Genomic DNA, 20,408 nt, shown 5'->3' with positions numbered 1-20,408 from the left:
TTCTTCCTTTTTCAAGGTAGTCAATGAAAATTATTCCATACGCATCCCAAAATACAGACGCCATAAATTTGCCAGCAGACTGTTGAGTTTTCCGACGCTTTAGAGTGGGTTCATCGTGTGCAGACCACTCGGATGACGGTGGAGTGGACTTCGGAATGAAATGATGGAGCCATGTTTCATCCATTGTCACGCATCGATGCAAAAACTCGGGTTTATTGCGCTTGATCATCTTCAAACACTGCTCCGAATCATCAAATCGTCGTTGTTTTAGGTTAAAAGTGAGCTCACGCGCCACCCAGTTTAAAAATATCTTTCTCATACCCAACTATTCGTGAAGGATATGATATACACGTTCAGTTGATATCTTTAGAGTGTCTGCTATTTTATTCGTTTTCAATTTACGGTCATTCAAAATTATTTTGTGGATTTTTTAAATGTTTTCGTCGGTAACAACCTCTTTTGGGCATCCACTGTGTTCACCGTCTTCGGTGCTCATTTCACCACGTCTAAACTTAGCATACCAATCCTTGATGGTTGATTTTCCTGGGGCAGTGTCCGGAAACTCGGCATCAAGCCAAGTTTTAGCTTCAACTGTATTTTTTCACTTCAAAATGCAATATTATATCAACACGCGAAATTACTTTTTATCCATTTTTTTCACAGTAACAAAAGTTGCTCACTCAAAATGCTATAACTCACAAACTAATGATCTGACAGCTATCAAATTTATACACGCATCTTTTGAGGGTTAGGGTTAACTAAAAAACATATGAATATAATTTTAGTAGCGCCGTCTATGTGCTAGGACGGGGACTTTTCAATTTGTCTGTTAAACTAATAAACTAAACAGTAGTGTGTTACAAACGTATGCTCCTTATTTTCTTTTTTTATTTATCTACGCTGAGTCATAGTAATGTGTAAAAATAAAACTATAAAAAATATGTTTGTCACCGCTAGTTTTAATGCACATGTACAGATAATGAATAAGTCCTATAAAATAATCTTTAAAATGACTGATAATGATTTCTATATACAATAGATGGCGTGGAACCCGAACGTGATATTCTAATTGATATATGTCCAATTTACTCTTGTTCGGTCCAATGCACACGTTCAGTCATTCGTTAATAAGTTGATTCAAAGAAAAAAAATATTCATATTGTTTTGATTAGGATCATCGTAGATATCCTTGACTAAATGGCAAGATCGGAATGGCTTCCTTTCTAACATTATTCACCTTTTTTGAGAATCGTCAAAGCTGCAAAAAAAACACCTATTATAAACTGTAACAATCGTAGATGAATGTACAATTAATTATTATCGTTTTTATACGGGTAATTCTCGCGATCTTCCTATATCCAATAGATCAATGACTAAACAAAATAATGTAGAATCCGCAAAGACACTGTTTTTTTTCTGATCTGAATTGGATAGAACAATGACTGGCATTTGTGGTCGACGACATAGAGATGTTAATAGTCATATTTGAACTATTTTAAGGTTGACGAGTTCGAAGTAATGTGAGATTTGATTGATGTATTGATGAATTGTAAAATAACTATATAAATTAGTCGATATTATATTGTTGAGAATTGTAGTAAATATTATATTAAATTATTTTCTAGAGATTTGTCTAGAAGCATTAAGAATACTGGAAATAATGTATCAGGTGAAAACTCGCCATTCAGTCTGATACAATTCACTAGAACATGTTTAAAATTTTAAATTTAAGTGTTATCTTGAAATGTCATGTGAATATTAATAACACATTTATACATTTTCCACTATTGTTGTTACATACGCGTTATACGCATTTGTTGTTATTGTCTAATAAGGAATGGAATCACTTGTATCAAATTGTTCACAGAAGAGATAATATTTTGTTTGAAATATTATGTATAGAATAAGATATGTTTTGGCTGCATTGAAAATATTAAGTTTTGTTGCCGAAAAGGTGTATTTGCAAGCAACTTTACTTCACTAACATTTTATTACCTGCTACAGAAATTATTCTTTTTAGAAGCACTCTGGGCAATCATGCCGTATCTAAAACAACATGCAGATTGGTTTTGATAATTTAATAATTTAACTTTGATTAGGGAACTTTTCGAACTGCCTTCAAAAATCGAAAAGTTGGAGATGTTATCGGATGAAGATTAATCTCAATTACTCAATATATTAATCAATTAACTGCTACTAGATATTAACTAGAATGACACAAATGTGTGCAAATCATTATTCAAGCTCAAGCTCTGTGATATGTTATCGTGCTATCATCATCATGTGTAATTATCTGTGTTTAGAGGGATCAGAAGGAGAGTTGTAACGAGACTTAAAAGTAGTACTTACTTAAAGAGATATATCAATCGAATCGATAAAAGTAGATTTGAGAAATATGTGCTTAGTTTCATTTTTAGCCGCGCCACAAAAACGGCTAACATATATCTCTGAGAATAATTTAAATTTTGAAAAATTCTCTTAAGGACATATTCTTAAAGTATTAAACTTTGAAAATAAGAGAAAAAGTCGATTTTTTAAATTACTAGACTAAAATATTATTAAAGTTTCGCGTTAATAATGATCCGGTTTAGATGCCGTGTCACTAAAACAGTTATATTGCCGAAACTAATCTAAATTTTGAAAAATTCTATTAAGGACATATTCACAAAGTATTAAGCTTTAAAAATATGAAAAAAAAATCGATTTTTCAAATTACTAGACTAAAATATCCTTAAAGTTTCGGGTTAGTTATGATCCGGTTTAAATGCCGTGTCTCTAAAACGGCTATATTTCCGAAACTAATTTAAATTTTGATGAACTTTAAGAATATTCTTAAATTTTGGAAATAGTAAAAAAATATGCAAATTTTTAGACTAGAAAGTGGATCTTAATTTTCTATTATGATAATAGGCTTCGTATTGCGCAACCACTCAAAAACATTTGGTTCCCACCCATTATTTTTTTGCTGGGCTCTTACCCTTCTTATCGTATTGTCCAGACCTAGTCCCTTCTAGTTATTTCTTGTCAACTTCTGGAGAAAAAACCTAATACCTACACACCAGTTTGAGTTTATTAACAAACATACAACAATTGACTAGATGCATAAAATAATAGATGTAATTGAAAAAACCTATTGAGATAAAAAGTTATAATCAGCTATAATCTTAGATGTAGCACAAGTCTTTGATAATGTATGAAATATCGGCCTTGTTCATAAGTAACAGAAAATGTTACCGAAACAACACACTGATACTGATGACTTACATTACAGCCAGAATATTTACAATCAAACAAGAGGAAGCTTACTCTACAATAAAATAATCTAATGCAGGTATATCCCAAGGAAGTAAATTGGGATTAATTCTTTACCTACTCTACACATGTGATATACCATAAATAAAAAATATCATGATGACTACATTTATTGCTGGTACAGCGATTCTTGCTGTCGGAGACAATAGCGAAGAGGTCACACGAAAATGGTATGGACAATTGGATCCAAACTTATACAGCGCCATCATTTCATATAAGAACAACGCTAAGTATCTCGGAGTAAATCTTTATGAAAAACTTCATTGGAAGAAACATGTAAAAAATAAAAGGAAATTATATTGGTAAATAGGAAGACAATCACAATTGTTATAGTATATTATATAAATGAAGTAAAATAAATTTCACACAAACCAGTATTGAAACCTACAATGGACATATGGAATTCAATTATGGAGATGTTCCGGGAAAAGTAACATAAATACAATATAAGATTTCCAGAATAAAGTGCTAAGAAGTATTGTAGGTGAATCCAGCTACTAGAGGACTGATTAATTACACAGAGATCTCCAGATACCGACTGTAACTTAAGAAATCAAGACAATCGCAAGGAGATATAGGAGAGGATCTGTTATTATATCAAAAACTTTTAAAAGAATTCTATATTAGAAATAAAATATTTTTTTAAATGATACTCAAAAGCTAAACTAAATAACCGATGGCATAAATGTATATCTTCCCATAGTTATTGCACAGTGATACAATATTAATCAAAAAAATCTCTGAAATGTGTAAAAAAATCTCTGAAAATAGTTCGATAACAAATGATATAAGGCTAGTCTTGACATCTCGTTCCTAACATTGTTGCAGCATTATGTTAGCATTATTAATTGTAGATAAAGTTTAGGAAGAAGGAAGACTTTATTAAATTCCTTAAAAATACTTTAAAAGACATACAAAAAAAATGTAATCTATAACCAGATTTAAAGACGGAATTTCTAAATATAACATTTTCACATTTATGTTAAATAATTAATCTAATTTATAATTATATATTAATCAAATAGCGATATCTTATGTGCAGACGGTACTATTTTACATGTACCATGTTTACAGGGCATCTGACATATTAAGAGATTTCTTTAAAAATGAAATGTTTTTATAGTTCTTGGTTACTAAATAAAACTTTAAATATCAATGTTCAGAAATATTTAAGTCATTAGGCAATGAATTAAAGTAATATTAATAAAACTTACTTTTCTTTACGTACTTTTCACATTTTAAGATAATTTTTAAAAACTATTTACTGAAATCATATTTGACTTGATAAGTATGTGTGTGTACTGTACTTCAGGAAAATATAGTATACCAATTATTTCACAGTAAACAAAGTCATTAAATAGTTTTTTTTAATTACATAGTTATTTTCAAATTGAGTAGATATGTATATATAAATTCCGTAAATAAGTAGCAAAATTATTTGGGTAGGAAATTGTGGTTGGTTAATCAATCTCATCAAATGAATTCAATCAGTGATATACTGTGATCCCAAAATGGTAAAACCTAAGTATCGTGTTATTTTTCATTATGAATTTCTTCCGCATATCTATATTGTCAAGATCGAATATCATTTCAGTGTTATTTATTACGCATTATTATTACTCATAGTTCAGTGTGTGAAGCTATGGGTCTCTTAAGGCCACCAGGATTCATCAAAAAGTCAACACCTATCCCCTCTGTAACTGGCTTCGTTTCAACAGACTCAGTTACATCAGATTTGAGGTTAATATCAAAACTCAAAAAACCGATTTGAGGCAATCGCTTGAACAGCCATTGGAATTGAATTGACGCCGGCTTCGTTGGCGCACTGTTAAAGGCGACAGAACGGTGCCCGTGCTGTTGTGATAGTCGCGGGCTCGAATCCTGCTGGGGCATGGTCGTAAATTTATGTTTGTGATTGTTTAAAATGTGTGATTATCCTAAGCAAAAGTGCAAAATCCGACAAGGAAAATGATCCTAGTCACGCCAATGACCAGGCTGGGTAAGACCGGATGTCTTCTAGAATGATTTCTAAGTTGGCCACTTGTCAACAATAATAAAAACACAAAAAAAAGCGAGAAAAAATATTAATATTATATATTTTGATACTATTATTTAGTAACAGATAAATCATAAAACTGATACTACCCAAAAGGCGTTCTAACAAGCTAATATTTACTTGTCTTTGTGAGGAGGCGTCAATAAAATATTTAAATTACAGTAACGTCTTCCCATGAATGTCAGGGTCGATATTTTTGGAATATATTGTTTAATAATGTTGATTTTATTTTAACAGCAGCATATCTTAAATGCGAACATACAAATAAGCGAAAAACAAATATAATATTAATTCAAATGCTTAACTTGACATATTTATTTTCCGTTATAAATTGAACTTATCTACTTATGGTAACCGTTGATTTTATTAGTCATGTGCTATTAGAGTTTTTCTCCTCTATTCTTCAGATTCGGGAATTTACAAATCGATTAACGTACCGTGACTTTCACTAAAAACAATTTACCAGAAAAAATGGTTCAGTGACTTAACACGACATGCAACAACTTCAGAGATTAACCTGTTCCTTGGAATAGCATTTGTCACATATTACTAGATGAAAGATATACTTTCTGAATCAATTTTTATTCTCTTGTATTTATTAGTGGCGTTTTATTTTATTTATTAGTAAGAGAAGTAATTTGCTTAATAAAATTACCAACTATTGATAAAGAAATTTGTTATTCACATTTTTTATTTTAAAACTGAAAGCAGATGAAGCAAGAGTCTTTGTTTGTTATACCAAATCCACTTGAAATATTGTATCTAACATGGTATGTGACTGTCTAGTATTTCGCCGAAAGAACTTGACACTTAATTGCTAGTTTTTTTTCTAATTAATGAGGACTTTTTAGTTGTCATTTTTTCAATTTGGTTCTTAGCCAGCTTGATTTTTACCAATAAATAAACGGTTGTTTAGTTGGTGACTGTGCTGGTTTGTCATAATCGATTTTATATTTTTTATGCATGTGATTTTTTTTGCTGCCGTTGATATGGCAAGGAAAAATAAGCGACAAAGTGATTAATATACACACATGAGAATATTAAGTTTATTGTTATTAATTTTTTTATTTGGTAATTGGGTTTCGACATATTTTGATAAATTGGATTGTAAAATTGGCGAATTGAATTAAAGCTTACATTCTACTTAAGATTGGCTTTGTTTCAGAAAAAAAATAATGACTATAGAATTATAGTTCCAATGTGATATGAAAAATCAGGATATGTAAAAAAATATCTAAATAAAATGTTTAGTAACAAAAATGAATTTGAATGTAGTATATTATACCATTTGGAAATATTGAGCCTTACCATTTAAATTACATAAAAATCGTGTTAGTTTAATTAATTTTAATAATCTCACCGATATTTATTTAATTTATTTAAAAATATTGTTATAAAATTCTGAAAGTACTATAAAAAATATACACACATACAGACATATTTTCTAAAATGTCATGTATTAATGTATCAATGAAATACACATTTTATTATTTTAAAATTGGAAATGGAATCTATAAAATACGATATAGTTAGTGTGTGTTGAGCGATTGGATTCTTAACATATGGCTAAGCATTATGATTCAAAAAATATTTTGACGTGTTTTTTAAAAATATATTGAGTAATCTAGTAACACAGAAGCATCATGTGCCTCTTTTGCGGCATCACATCTTAGTAATACCTTTTAATGTAACTCGAGAGAATCACAGAATTGTGCAAATAGAATGGCTGAGGGTGAGAATGTGTAAGACTAATTTCCATTTAATATAAATTGCTTGAATGGAATCTTCTGTGTTGTGTTAAGAATAGACAAGAAAATATAGATATTTAATAAAATGCAAATTTTTGTGGCCCATTAGTAAACAAATACAACAAAAAATGACAATTGAAAAAATTAATGAGACCTAATGATATCCACTTTATTATGAAATAGATATAATAAACAAAATCATTATTACAAATCACATCACTTTTGAACTTGAGACTTAAACTAATTTTGGCTACTAATTATCTTCGATTAACATTCTGTGTTTATTAGCTCATATTTAAATTTTGATTTAATTCTTGATTATTTAATTGATAGCAATATATAAGTTAATTAATTAAAAGTTAAAATACAATTAATTCTTCAAGTAGTTAATTAATGTTCCATTATTATTACAATGAAAACCGACACTGATACAATTTAAAATAACAGTAACGCTGCTGTAGTAATTATATTTAAAATAAGTTATTTTATTTTCTTAGAGTAAATTTTAATTATTATTTACTTTTTAATTATCCTATGATTATTTAATATATATGAACTATATATATATATTAATATATATGAACTATATATATATTAATATATATGAACTGAGACCTTAAAAATTAATATATTGGTAAATAATCAACAAAAATAAATTGTAACACATTTTTGAAAATTTTAAATGATCTGGGGGTTTTTGTGGTTGATCGTATTCTAGTAAATTGTATGTATTCTGGAAATGACTAAGCTTTTAAGAATATTACAGGCTTGGCTTAGAAAGGTACGACATGTATTGTCCTTAGAAAATTTGAATAACTTTCATACGTTTAATTTGGAATCGATGGTAATAATTGATAAGACAATGATTGACCTTAAATTGGCCAGTAAGGAGATAAATGTGTCTAAAACATTGTCGACTAATCAACGCGTTCAGGCGACAATGAACATTATTTTTTCAAGGATTTCTTTTAATAGTAGACGTCAATTTCCTTTAATTACTTGATTAAAAATATGCCGTAATATTTCTTTTTGGTAGTAATAAATTCAAAATTAACCCAGTGATAGGGTTAAAAACTAACATTCTCATTTTAAACATACTAATTATTATCCCTATTATATCAATTTTTCCCCAGTAATTTAAATGTAATTTAATACTACATATCTTGAATAAAGTCAATAAATAGATATATAAAAAATAAATACATTAAAAGCAGTTTTTACACTGATTTAGAATGCTACAGTTTATTTCTTAGAAAAAAAAAAGAAAATCATACCAAACATTATTTCAGAATAACGGTAAAACACACGAAATAATAGAGTAACTATATAAATTGTCAACTAAATATGACTTAAATGATAAAATATAGAATGAGCTATTTGTTACAAACATTACTGGTTTCATTCAAATACAACCGTATATATACAACCGAGCTCGATTGATATTTCTTTAATTTATTACAATGATTGTTTAAGCATCCTTGAGATAATAACGATTATCTACATATTTCCAGTGAGAACGTTAAGAACTAGAACTTAAGAGTTACTCTTTAGGATGTAGCGGCTTCACTGTATCACATCACATTCATATATTCACATGGCTATAAATACAACACTTATATTTGTCTGTTTAACCTCTATGATACAAGTTCGCTTAGAAAAATAGATTTTTAACCAAAATGTTCCGTCTTGCCATGTTAATTTTGCATTGCGGCAAAAAAGATCAAAAGAAAAAAGATCTGGTTATTCAATTTAGATATCCAATTACTCAAGCAGTAATACCTCGGTATTAATATCAATACTAGGCATGAGGTTGCACCAAGATGGTTTGATATGATCTGTCAGATGATATCCAGACCCACTAGACATACAAATTTATTTAAAGTTTTGCTCTAAGGTGAACGAAAATGACTGATTACTCCAACGTTGAAGAGTACACCAATATCCAGCAATTATTTCCTATTTTTAATTTGAAAAATATGTTTTTAAAGAATAGGGTAATCTACTAACTTGATGAAATAGAGAATATAAGAATGCGAATAAATTTTGAATATATTTTTAAGCAAATTTTGAAAACATGCAATAAATGTAAATATAATGATCTTGTATGCTAATATTAACATATCTGGGCATGTATTTATGAAAATATTACAGATGTAATACTATGAGTATGTATATCATTAATATGTAATTATAACAAGACGTAATTATCCATTGGATACGACAAAATGTGAAATTTTTTTATGTTACACTTTTTTGCATTTAACTATTCAATTTTAAACATGAACAGTAAAATTAATAGCAAGATATATTATAGCTTATATATATTAGATATAAATATATTATGCACCTCACGTTTGTTAAGAATTCTCAAGAAAATGAAAATGAATTATTATTGAAAAATATGAATAAAACTTTCGAAAATATTATCAAAAATAACTTGATTATCTGATGCAAATTGCATACGAATTATAGTTTGCTTTTACTTGTCCTTCGTATATTCATGTATAAGAAACATAAAAGATATAAGAGACGTACCTGTGCATTTTGCTACAACACCTTCTCTCCTAAATCGACATTGGCCATCTTTAGCCTCATATGGATATACTTCTTCGCCATCAACGCCGTCATTGGCCCTGATATATTGGAAAGCTGGATCAATAAGACCACCCATACAACCATCGTTGTCATAATCTCTGGTGCAATCTACCAAATTTTGTTCACTGATGTCCACTAGTTGGCCGGTTTTTCGGAACCAGTGAGCTTCCAAAGCTCCAGCCTAGAAATTTATAGTGTATTTAAACACTCGTAATTCATAATATTACGGATATTATCTTTGCAACGAAAATATATAAAATATTTTAACTTAAGACTTGGCACTGGAATTAATTGGTTAGAATAGCAGAATAGAAAGTGTTGAGAAGTGTTTCAATATTTTAATACAAAACAGCACATTTGCTTAGTCATCTTATTTTAGTAGTGTTTAGTAGTAATATTATAGTGTAATAGTATTTGGAGAGCATATTCCAGATGAGCAAATGCGTTGAGAGTAAAGAATTGGATTTCTCGATAAAATTTCGTTTCAAATATACAGATTTAGGATAATGGAAAGTATTGGGCATGGAAGTAGTAAAATAGGGACATAGAGAAGCGTTTTATTTTATCTGGGAACTTTTGCTTTAATTAAGTTTTTTACATCTTATATCTTATATAACGATATAACGAGATCTTTATAACGTGGTATAACGTCTTAAACAATATGCCTATAAATATAGTCTAGATATATATAAATTTGGTTTAACAAATTTATATATATCTAGACCATATTTATATAATTTATATAATTAGTTTAGACGTGGTTTTGACCATTTTTGGTTCTAGATTCTGATATTTGATCATAATCGATCAAATCCGAAAAAATGATTATTTACTAAATAAATGGGTGGTAACTAAATGACACTATAATTTTGAACAACGATTTTCATTGAACAGCGAATTCAATGAAATATTTATTAAGGGAGATATATTTAGAGTTTTTTTTTAATTTGGAGTGAACATATGGTGAAGAGAAGGAGAGGGAGTAAAATTAAGAGTACCGTGAATAATGATTGGTTAGTTAGTTAAAATGGTTGCATCAATCTGAGGCAAATATATTGTTTATATTTATACAGCTAAAGTAAACAAAATAATTTTAATGTGAAGGCGTCATTTGCGAGTGCTATTTTTTTGCTTTTAGTTGCAAAAGAATTATAAAGTTTCGAGGAAGCATGCAGAATTATAATAGAGACAGATACTGACAAGACTATTAGTGAAATAATAGGACATAAATGAATCTAGAGATTCAAATCAGGCGATTTTTAGAGGAAGATAATAAGCAATGAGAGGGAGGTTGGCAATGTACGGCACAGGTAGAGCTTAAGAGATCTAAAGTTATCTTGAAAGTCTAAAATTAAAATATATTATCCTACCCGCTGTAAGTTCCAGTTATTGCTCGGTCGGATTAACTGGACAGCAGTTTCGTTCTTTTAAAGATATCAGAAGGTATGTCTATTATTGAATCGCCTCAAAAGAAGACGAATTCGCATGTTTATTTCATCGAATATATACTAGTTTTTCAATAAAAATACTTCTAAACGTGAAAAATAACGGTTTTCATTTTGTACCTTAAATAAAAATAGCACAAAACTTGATGAACATAGATACAGAAGTATGTATTGTCATATTTTGTCAATAGTAGATTGATCAAAATTCATCAAATTAATAAAGCCTAGGAGTTGAGAAACATAGAGCTGAGAAATGATTACAACAGCACCAATTAACACGTTGCTTGGATTTGAGAGTAGAATTTTAAAAACTCTGAAATAACCCTCTGAAACTCTGAAAACTTATTTGAAGTTTGTTGATTAAAGACTAAGCATTGAAAGTTGTTGAATATCAAATGTGAATTGTATAAGAAGGAAAAAATATGAATTGATTATATTTATATCATTAAGATTACTAGATTAATCATAAGTACATTCTAAGACTTACGGCAGCAAATGCCCAGCAACTTAGGCAGTTTCCTTGTGATTTGACGTCAGTGACGGCACCTACTTGTCTCCAATCTACGCTGGTGGGAATTGCGACATTGGCGCTGGGAATAAAGGTGGATGGTACCGGAATCTTCTGAGCCGTCAAATTGGAGAATCTTCGAAAACCGTTTAACAACTGGTTGAATTCATGATTCAGTAAGTCTCCATAGGGATTTAGCTGTTGGACGTAGTTGGTTTTTCCTTTGCTGTACTCCTGATTGAATCTGGCAATTTTCGCTCTGTTTTCAATGAAAACTTCCCGACGAAACCGTTCGATTTCTTCAGTTGGATATTCTTTGTTGTACGTTAACTGAAAATATGTAAAACAAATACAAGTGTAATATTTTTGTATGTATTATGATTTTGTTTTGAAAATATCAGCCGATAAAAGGGATTTACACTGTAAATATACACTGCTGAACAGAAACAAAAGCATTGTTATAAGGCACTTATACATAGTTATGTGGATTTAAGTATTATTTAACGCCTTGGATATCGAGAAATATTTATGAAACTACGAATTGGATTTGTTAACATAAAAGTTTATGCAGAGAAAAATGTATTATAGGAAGCCGAAATTGTCTGGAATTGAGTTATACAGATAATTCTACATAAATATCCAGGTATGTCGGTAATTTATTTCCTCTTTTTCGCTAACCTGTTTTCAACGTTTTTTTACAATGGATAGTTAAAATTTATTTATTCGAAGTATTCGCCTTTTTGTTCTATATATTTTACCTAAATCTCAGGCAATTTATGGATGCCATTTCAAAGGCACAGTTCCTCCTTTGCGCTAAACCATTCTTCAACCCATGCTATAATAACTTATTTAAAATCGATAAAGTGCTGCTCTGCAAGCGGGTGAGTGCATGAGAAATGCGATTAAACTGCTAATCCAAGTGTCTTATCATGCGGCAAAATCGCATTATCGCGTGTTTTAGCGTATTGTGAACGTTTTGTGATCATTTGTTGTCGGTAGCGATCAGTATATTTTCTCAGTATCAGTTTCTTTTTTGGCCTTGCGGTTTGGCTTCACCAGGTGATAACCATGATTTTTTATCACCCGTGACCATTTGATGCAGATTTCCATTCATACATTTGAAGTATTACTTTAACTTACGATTTTTCGATTTTCTAATTGCCGAACATTTAAATCATATGGTACTCATCTTCACAAATTGCGACTCGGTCCACATTCAGCTTTTTTGCCAATTGTTTTTAAGTATGTCTTGGGATTTCACCCAATCGCTCATGCAATTCAGCATCTTCAAATGTTTTTAGTATACCAGGATGTTATTCGTCTTGATCATTGAAATCACCACATTTGAATTGTTGAAACCATGTTTCATATAATCTTATGGTTGCTGCATGCTCACTCCACATGTCTACCAGCAAACTATGATTTTCAACGTTTTATTTCTTTTGAGGTAACAGGAAACGTCATATATGGCGACACGTTTTCAGGTACAAAACTCGACATTTTACAAAAATTATAGATCTATAACGCTGTTATTTTGGCGCGACGTAACTTTGACTTGTTAAATTTTGAGTTTAATATCAGTAGAACAAAATAACATATGTAACAAAAACTATAATTGTATGGCTAGTGAAATATGTTACTAAAACCGGAAAGTAATTACCGTATCAGATATGTTCAAAACTTCTAATTCAATTGCAGTGGTCGCTTAGTGAAAATGTCCGCAGATTCCACAAAAAGACGCAAAAGGTAAAGTTTGTGTGGAAGCTATTTTGATTTATATTTTGAAACCATAGTTATATTTAGCTAAATTACAACATAATAATAAAGGAGACAGAAGAGTATAGCGGGAACGGATAATCGAGAATTATAGGCTCGAGCTGATACGATGGATGTCAGTTAACATGATAAAGAAATATGAAAATAACATGAAATCATTATTATTTTTTATAACTTCAATTATCATGAAATGGCAGCTTTGCAGGTCTGTATTTAAAATATAAATGTAAGGCAAGATAATGCCATTATTATAAAAATAAGAAGTAAAATAAAGCAATTTAAATTTAAGCCTTATACTAACATAGAGCTTTTATATTATGTTCTATATTGTTATATTCACATTTAAATGAGACTATTAGAAATGATGACGATCAAAATGAGAATAGAAATGATTAAATTAGGATTAATTAAAATGGAGCAAAGTTATTTTCTGCCATAATGGGCGAATACAATTGTGTGAGCCTTTAGATATGCTACACGTTAATTTGGCTAAACTGCGAGTCTTATTATTTTAATAATAATTTCTTATTGAGAGGAATGTTATAAATACCCTAAACTACTGTATTAGTATCACTATTGAACATCATACTTAATGCCCTATAAAATTCACCAAATAGTTGCTGTTGTTAAATTTAATGCTTTATATGAAAATATTTTAAAATTTTTAAGATAAAACCTAGTCTGCCAAATAATTGTTGAACCCTATTGTTGATCCACTTTTTTTGATTCGAAATAAATAATTCTATGAAATTCCACAGGCATTAGAATACGTTTTGAAATTAATATCTACAGACTTTAATTGTATAAATATTACAGCCATGGCTAGATAAGAAAACATTTAATACTAAAATAATTTTATTTTAGGTGGAAAGTAATATTAAATTGCTTTGAATTTTAAATATTATTCAATTAAATATTGTAATAAAAATATGCAATGCAATATTTTTGTTCAACAGTATACAATCTTAATGTCAAAAATTATTACAGAAAATCGTCATCATCATAAATCAATAATGATCTTTAATTTTCAGAAAATTAATTATCTTCTCGATAAACAGATAAAATAGTGGTTTAATACCTTGAAAGCTTTCCATTCCTCCTCGATCAAGTTCTCTAAACTGATGGGTACCAGTTTCTTGAACTCGGTGTGAATATAGGACGGCTGCTGAATAGTATGCACATCAAAATGTGCATGATGGATTTGCTGGGTGCTGTGGCCAAATTTAATGGTAGGGTGAATATGGGGACCAATACCCACATTAGCGGTGGCACTAACATGTGGCAGAGCGAGGAGTGGTACTGAGGCATGTGTCTGGGTGACAAACACTTTTTTGGAATGTCTTGGACCGTCACAGGCCGTCAAGGCACACAACGCCGCAAGAATCAAGGGTATCCGCATGTTGTGGCAGTAGATTTGTCTATAATAAAAGCATATCATTAAAATTTAGTCTATAAAATAATAACATATTTAAAAATATTAATCGCAACTGGATATATTTTGTAATGGTGTCTATGAGGTGGATCATCTCTTGGTTTATTTTTAATGTGCGAAATTACTAGAATTTACTGACTAATAATTAGGTTAGTGTTGATTACTACGTAAGGATCTACGCTACATAGAGTATTATTATGCTACATAGATTTACTAAATAAATCCTTGTAGTTCCTGTTAGAGTATTTTTAGATAAGATTAATATATTGTTGGATAAGTTAATATCTTGTTGGATCTAATACAACAACAATACATCGTTATACTTAATGTAGAAAAATGTTTTGGTCAACTTTCCGGCTTTATTGGAAACTCATTTCAAAATTATGCATTTTAATAATTAAAAAATGCATTTCAGAATATAAATATGCAACCGTATCAATTTCATTTATATGATGAAGATAAAGGTCAATTCGATTTCTAGAAACATCACAAATATCTTGCTCACACCCAAATAAAAAGAAGAAAATTGACGGCGAAAATGAGCTTATTCTATATCTTGCATTTTATAATAAACGTCCTCGAAACGTGGCGAAATATGCAAGGTGTATATCCTAATTTTTTTATAATAGCAATAAATCATTTAAAATTCATTTGTAGCCGTAAGCGTGCCTTCCAAATACCTCTTTTCAAAGATAGAGACCATTATTACTCAAATCCATAACCGGCTATGTGGAAATAGACTATCAAAGTTATCAATTTTACTTTCGATAACTGGTAAAAATATTAAGCTTACAGTTTTTTTAAATACATTTATGACACAACAATAAAAAACGTATTTTTTATTTTATAATATAATTTATTGATCCTTTTTATATAGGCAATTATATAATCAATGAACGGTTAATCTAACCAAAATTACTTTAGGATTTATTTACGTTTAAAAAAAAGAAATATTGTTATATCGGTAGTACCTTACACCCCCAGTTCAGAGACGTTCTCTGACTATAGAGTAATTGCAATTAAATGCCGTATTATTATAATAGAATAAAATACGTAGAGATAACATTAAGATATTAACGAGTGCAATTTCAATAGATACTCTGTCAAATATATACCAACACATAGCTTATAGGATAAAACACTTTTTTATTAAAGGTAATATTAAAAACTTACCATATATTTATTACTTCGATCAAAGCTTTAGGGATATTATGGTTTAAAAATTAATATTGTACTGATGATTGTTTTTTATTTGACTATTACAGCCTAGTCGATAAATTGTAAATAATTTAGCCAAGATATTAATTTCAAGAATAGTTGAATTATCAAATTTTAAAATATGTTTCAAATGTATTTAAAAATATTTTAATTGAATAGTAACATTACAATAGTATATGGTTTATGAAATATGTGGAATTTTGGGCGGAAAAGGGGGAAATTTGAAAATTAAGGTAATTAAAAGTTAATGAATTAATTTCGACTCGAAATTGAAAGTTATCAATTGTAAAGCGAAAAATCTACAGGTATAATTTTGGTGCCATTTAATTTATTATAAATTGATAAAACCAAAATGAAGCCATAACTTTTATACCTTTTTTATATCTTATACTATACTTCCTAAACATTGAGATTGCTTTAAACTTTCTGGGGCTCTCAGAATCAAAGGTGAGGGAAGGTGTTTTCGTCAGATCAGACATTAGGACTGTCCCACAATTTATCAAGACCATGATAAATCCTGAAAAATGAGGGTGAATTGCTTTTAAGAAAGTGGTAGAGATATTTTTAGGCAAGCATAAGGACAAACTATAAACAAATCTTCAAAGCAATATTAAAATCATTTCAAGATTTTGGTTGCCTAGCAAGTGCAAAGAAACTTTCCAGATTCTTCCCACAAGCGAAAATGCATAAAGAGGTGTCTCATTTGGAAAAAGAAGAAGTGTCAGTGTGTACTAGTGAACGTATATTGGATTGAAAAATATGCATCGCTAATGACCTATCGCCTATTCTCTTTTGTTTTAATGTAATAACTTGTTTAACATAGTTACCCACGTTGTCAAGAAATGTGTCTTCCTTTGACAAAAGGAAGTTATTTTCGGATTCGACACACCCAAAAACATAAATATTACGTCGTAAAACTTAAAGAGCACTTAGATTTCTTGCAGACCTGTTTAATTGATAACGTAAAAATATTGACATCTGTATTCTAAATTTAAAAAGAGTACCTCTATAAATATATATCTAATTTTAACACAAACCCGGTAAGACATGAATAAAAAAGAAAGCGAATATTTAAATTAGAAGTAGAAGTGTGACGCTCTAAACAGCGATCCACTAGATTGGAGTAAGGCCGGATTCCAAAATCGGGGAAAATCCGACGCTTAATGAATGGTTCCCAAGAGTTGTAACACATTAATGTATTTACGCACTATTTTAATGGCTAACGGTACTTTTCAAGTTAATTATTTCTTATATTTATTAATTTGCATAACGAAACAATATTTACGCCAACAGTTTTATATTATGGAAACCTCATAATATATTATAAATGTAAGTATTCTTATACGTATTTGGATATACATACTTTACATATCACTACAATTCACTTATGGTTAAATATTTTGTTTGCTTATTCTTTTGTCGGAGGTTTATTGATTCTTAATGTATAATTATTTTATTTATTGTGTCAATCTGTGATATATATTGCACAAATAGAAGAAATCAATCAACTATATATTTTGTAGCAAAATGATTCAAGTAGAGTAAGTATGGATATATAGATGATGACCTGGGCAAAAATGCAATACCAGCCGATTATTTTACATAATGCATAATCAATTTGCGATTCAAAACTACCGTTAGTGGGAAAACAGTAGGAAGACGACTAGTTACTTTAAACCCAAAACGCTCTACTATATTACTTCACTTTTTGACAACAGATTATAAAAAAGAAATATTTAGTATACATAAAATATATAGTGTTTAGAAATACAAACAAAATATATATAACTGTTACGCTTATAACATATAAGATCTACAATTTTTTAACTATTATCTTTCGGATTTGAGCTGTATTGGATATTTAAGCAAGTAGTCATCATTACTAAATGATCAACCGACTAGGACCCTACTTTTTCATGGCTTGTTAAATAATGAATAGTCTTAAATTGATTAAAAGATAATGTCGCCATAAAAACAATTATTTTCTTCAAATCTCTAAATCTATAAGTATCAAGTAGAAGTTAAAATCCTTTAGAGTGCCAAAGACCCTGCTTCCAACCTGAGCAGACAGAAACATTTAGATCTTCGCAGTTTTAAGGAGAACATCTTAAATGTTTAATGATTGATGCCTGATGCCTCTCAAAACAAGACTTAAAATTTTTGGTAGTATTAGGCAGCAATATACTAGTCATAGTAAAAACTTCATCATTGAGGATATCGAGATATTCATTTATAGTAATCCGGCCACTGATGTTAATGAGAGTCACGGGCAGTCCGGATGGTAGGCTTGCTTTGGGGTCTCCATACATAATCCCGGCCGTTTGTAGGAAATAATGTAAATAATGAAGCATCCGACCAAACAAGATTCTTTCAGTCATCAAGTGTCAAAGTTTTATGATCGTTGTATTATTTCTTTCGCATTCACTTCCGCTATAAAGGTTTTTGCAATCGCAGCTTCTTCCATTAATGTTAGCTTTGTGGAACTCTTGCCGTACTGTTTTCTCGAAACAGTATATTATTCAAGTAAGTGTAGAGTTCAGCTGTTATTTTTATCGCGGTAGTTTTATGTTGTCTTTTTTAATACTCGTCGGCTTCGGTCTATGTATGCTCTCATTATCGCGGATACTGTCGCTCGTGAAACGTTAAACAATTCAATTATTTTTATTATAGATGCTCCCGCTAACTGAGCAGCAACGATTGAACCCACCTTTGAAGTCTGAGAGACTGGAGCAGTTTTGCCCACATGCAACAAAATTTGCTATATTGCATGTTGTTTATATTATTTTGTCCATCTGCTAGATAACTTCTCTTAAGAAAGTCATTAAAGTCCTAAAGAAGGCACTTCAGATCACCAATCAAATAATAATTTGTGTATAACTTTAGTAGCAATCAACCTTTATATAAAATTGATAAAATAATCAATTTAAATAGAGTATGCAACATTTATGTTTCAGTTAGCTGCAACAGAAAATAGACAAGATTTTGCATAACTGTCTATATGCTAATCTGTTCCCATTTTAAAAATTGACATGGTATTCTATCAGATAGAGCGGTTGGGCCAATTGTTTACTTAGTCATGGATGTATGTTCTTATCACAGAATTATAAAATGAATTTTTATTTTTTATTTAGCATCAAAGCAGATACTTGTTATAACCAATATTATAAATAGCATAAAATTGCATTAAAAAAATATAATCGAATGCCAAGGAAATATTTTCTATTTAATTTTATTAATGTTATTCTTCCAGAGATAACAAATTAAAATATATTATAATAATAAACATTATACAATTATAATTACATACTATTTTTAATTATGTACTATAATATTAACCGATTAATAAAAACTATAAATCAAATTTCAATTTCTATTTTATAATTATCGTTTTTTCAGGTTTTTAAAACAATTTATGGGGAATTTCATCGCGTGACCGGTCTGAATCAGATTCTATCCGATCAAAGTTAAACGAACGAGTATCGCCGTTTTTTTCTTCTCCTAGTTTTCGAGTGGAAGTCGAAGAGAAAATATTTTAATGCTACTCATCGTGTATTACTAATTGTAGTGTAGAACCAGAAGTAAAAGATACCAGAAATTAGTACTACACACTTAATAGCATACACACAAACAATATATATATATATATATATATATATATATATATATATATATATATATATATATATATATAGATATATAGATATTATATTCCATTGTCATGTTGCTTGTCACTTGGGTATTTGGGTAGTTGACGTATTTAAATATTGAGTATTCAATACCCAAGTAATCTGTATGATTTATTACTTTAGTCATTATATTATATTAATCATCTCATTTAAATCTTTCTTAAAATATTTATTAGTATAAGTTTTTACCAATGCGTCTTCTGTCACAGTCAGTCAATATCTTTTATTCTTTCATTCATATAATTTTATTTTTTCATCTTCCTATATACAACTGATCTACTGACCACAAAAATCACTACTGTGACAACATATCCATACAACACGGCAGTCTAAAAGTCACATCTCAATAAAATACAATGGTGGCCGAAAAAATAACGAATCAAAGAAAATAAAACAAAATATACCCATGTAACTTTTATTTTTCATAGGACATGCATCTAGACCGACGCCTAATCCGGAAGAAAAAATGTATTCGCTCATCGGACGCTTTTTTTTGCTCAATGATGTCAAGGAAAGATGGACAGAAGAGTTTGGGGAGGTTTCTTGGGGTAATTATGTCATGTAGTCCATGAATGAAAGCGAGTACAGATCTCAGTGTGGCTAAAAACGGGCATTCTATGATATTGTAATAT

At 29.7% G+C, this 20,408-nt stretch overlaps 1 protein-coding gene across 1 annotated transcript in view; it reads right to left on the bottom strand.

Moving 5' to 3' along the window:
- Positions 1–20,408, bottom strand: part of LOC143191165 (procathepsin L) — a 50,170-nt gene that overhangs the window by 12,769 nt on the left and 16,993 nt on the right. Inside the window, exons 2-4 of the mRNA XM_076395973.1 lie at positions 14,519–14,858; positions 11,644–11,994; positions 9,652–9,892 (exon numbers count right to left, since the gene is read on the bottom strand). Of these exons, the coding sequence (XP_076252088.1) occupies positions 9,652–9,892; positions 11,644–11,994; positions 14,519–14,839 (913 nt within the window). The 5' untranslated portion in view covers positions 14,840–14,858. The remainder of the gene's footprint in view (positions 1–9,651; positions 9,893–11,643; positions 11,995–14,518; positions 14,859–20,408) is intronic.

Source organism: Rhynchophorus ferrugineus, unplaced genomic scaffold (assembly GCF_030347505.1).
Source record: "Rhynchophorus ferrugineus isolate W39M unplaced genomic scaffold, kcgeb_rfMv2 rfM2, whole genome shotgun sequence".
In the NCBI taxonomy this organism is placed as follows: domain Eukaryota; kingdom Metazoa; phylum Arthropoda; class Insecta; order Coleoptera; family Curculionidae; genus Rhynchophorus; species Rhynchophorus ferrugineus.
Note: the sequence above shows the minus strand (reverse complement) of the source record. Positions and strands in the feature narration are given on the sequence as shown.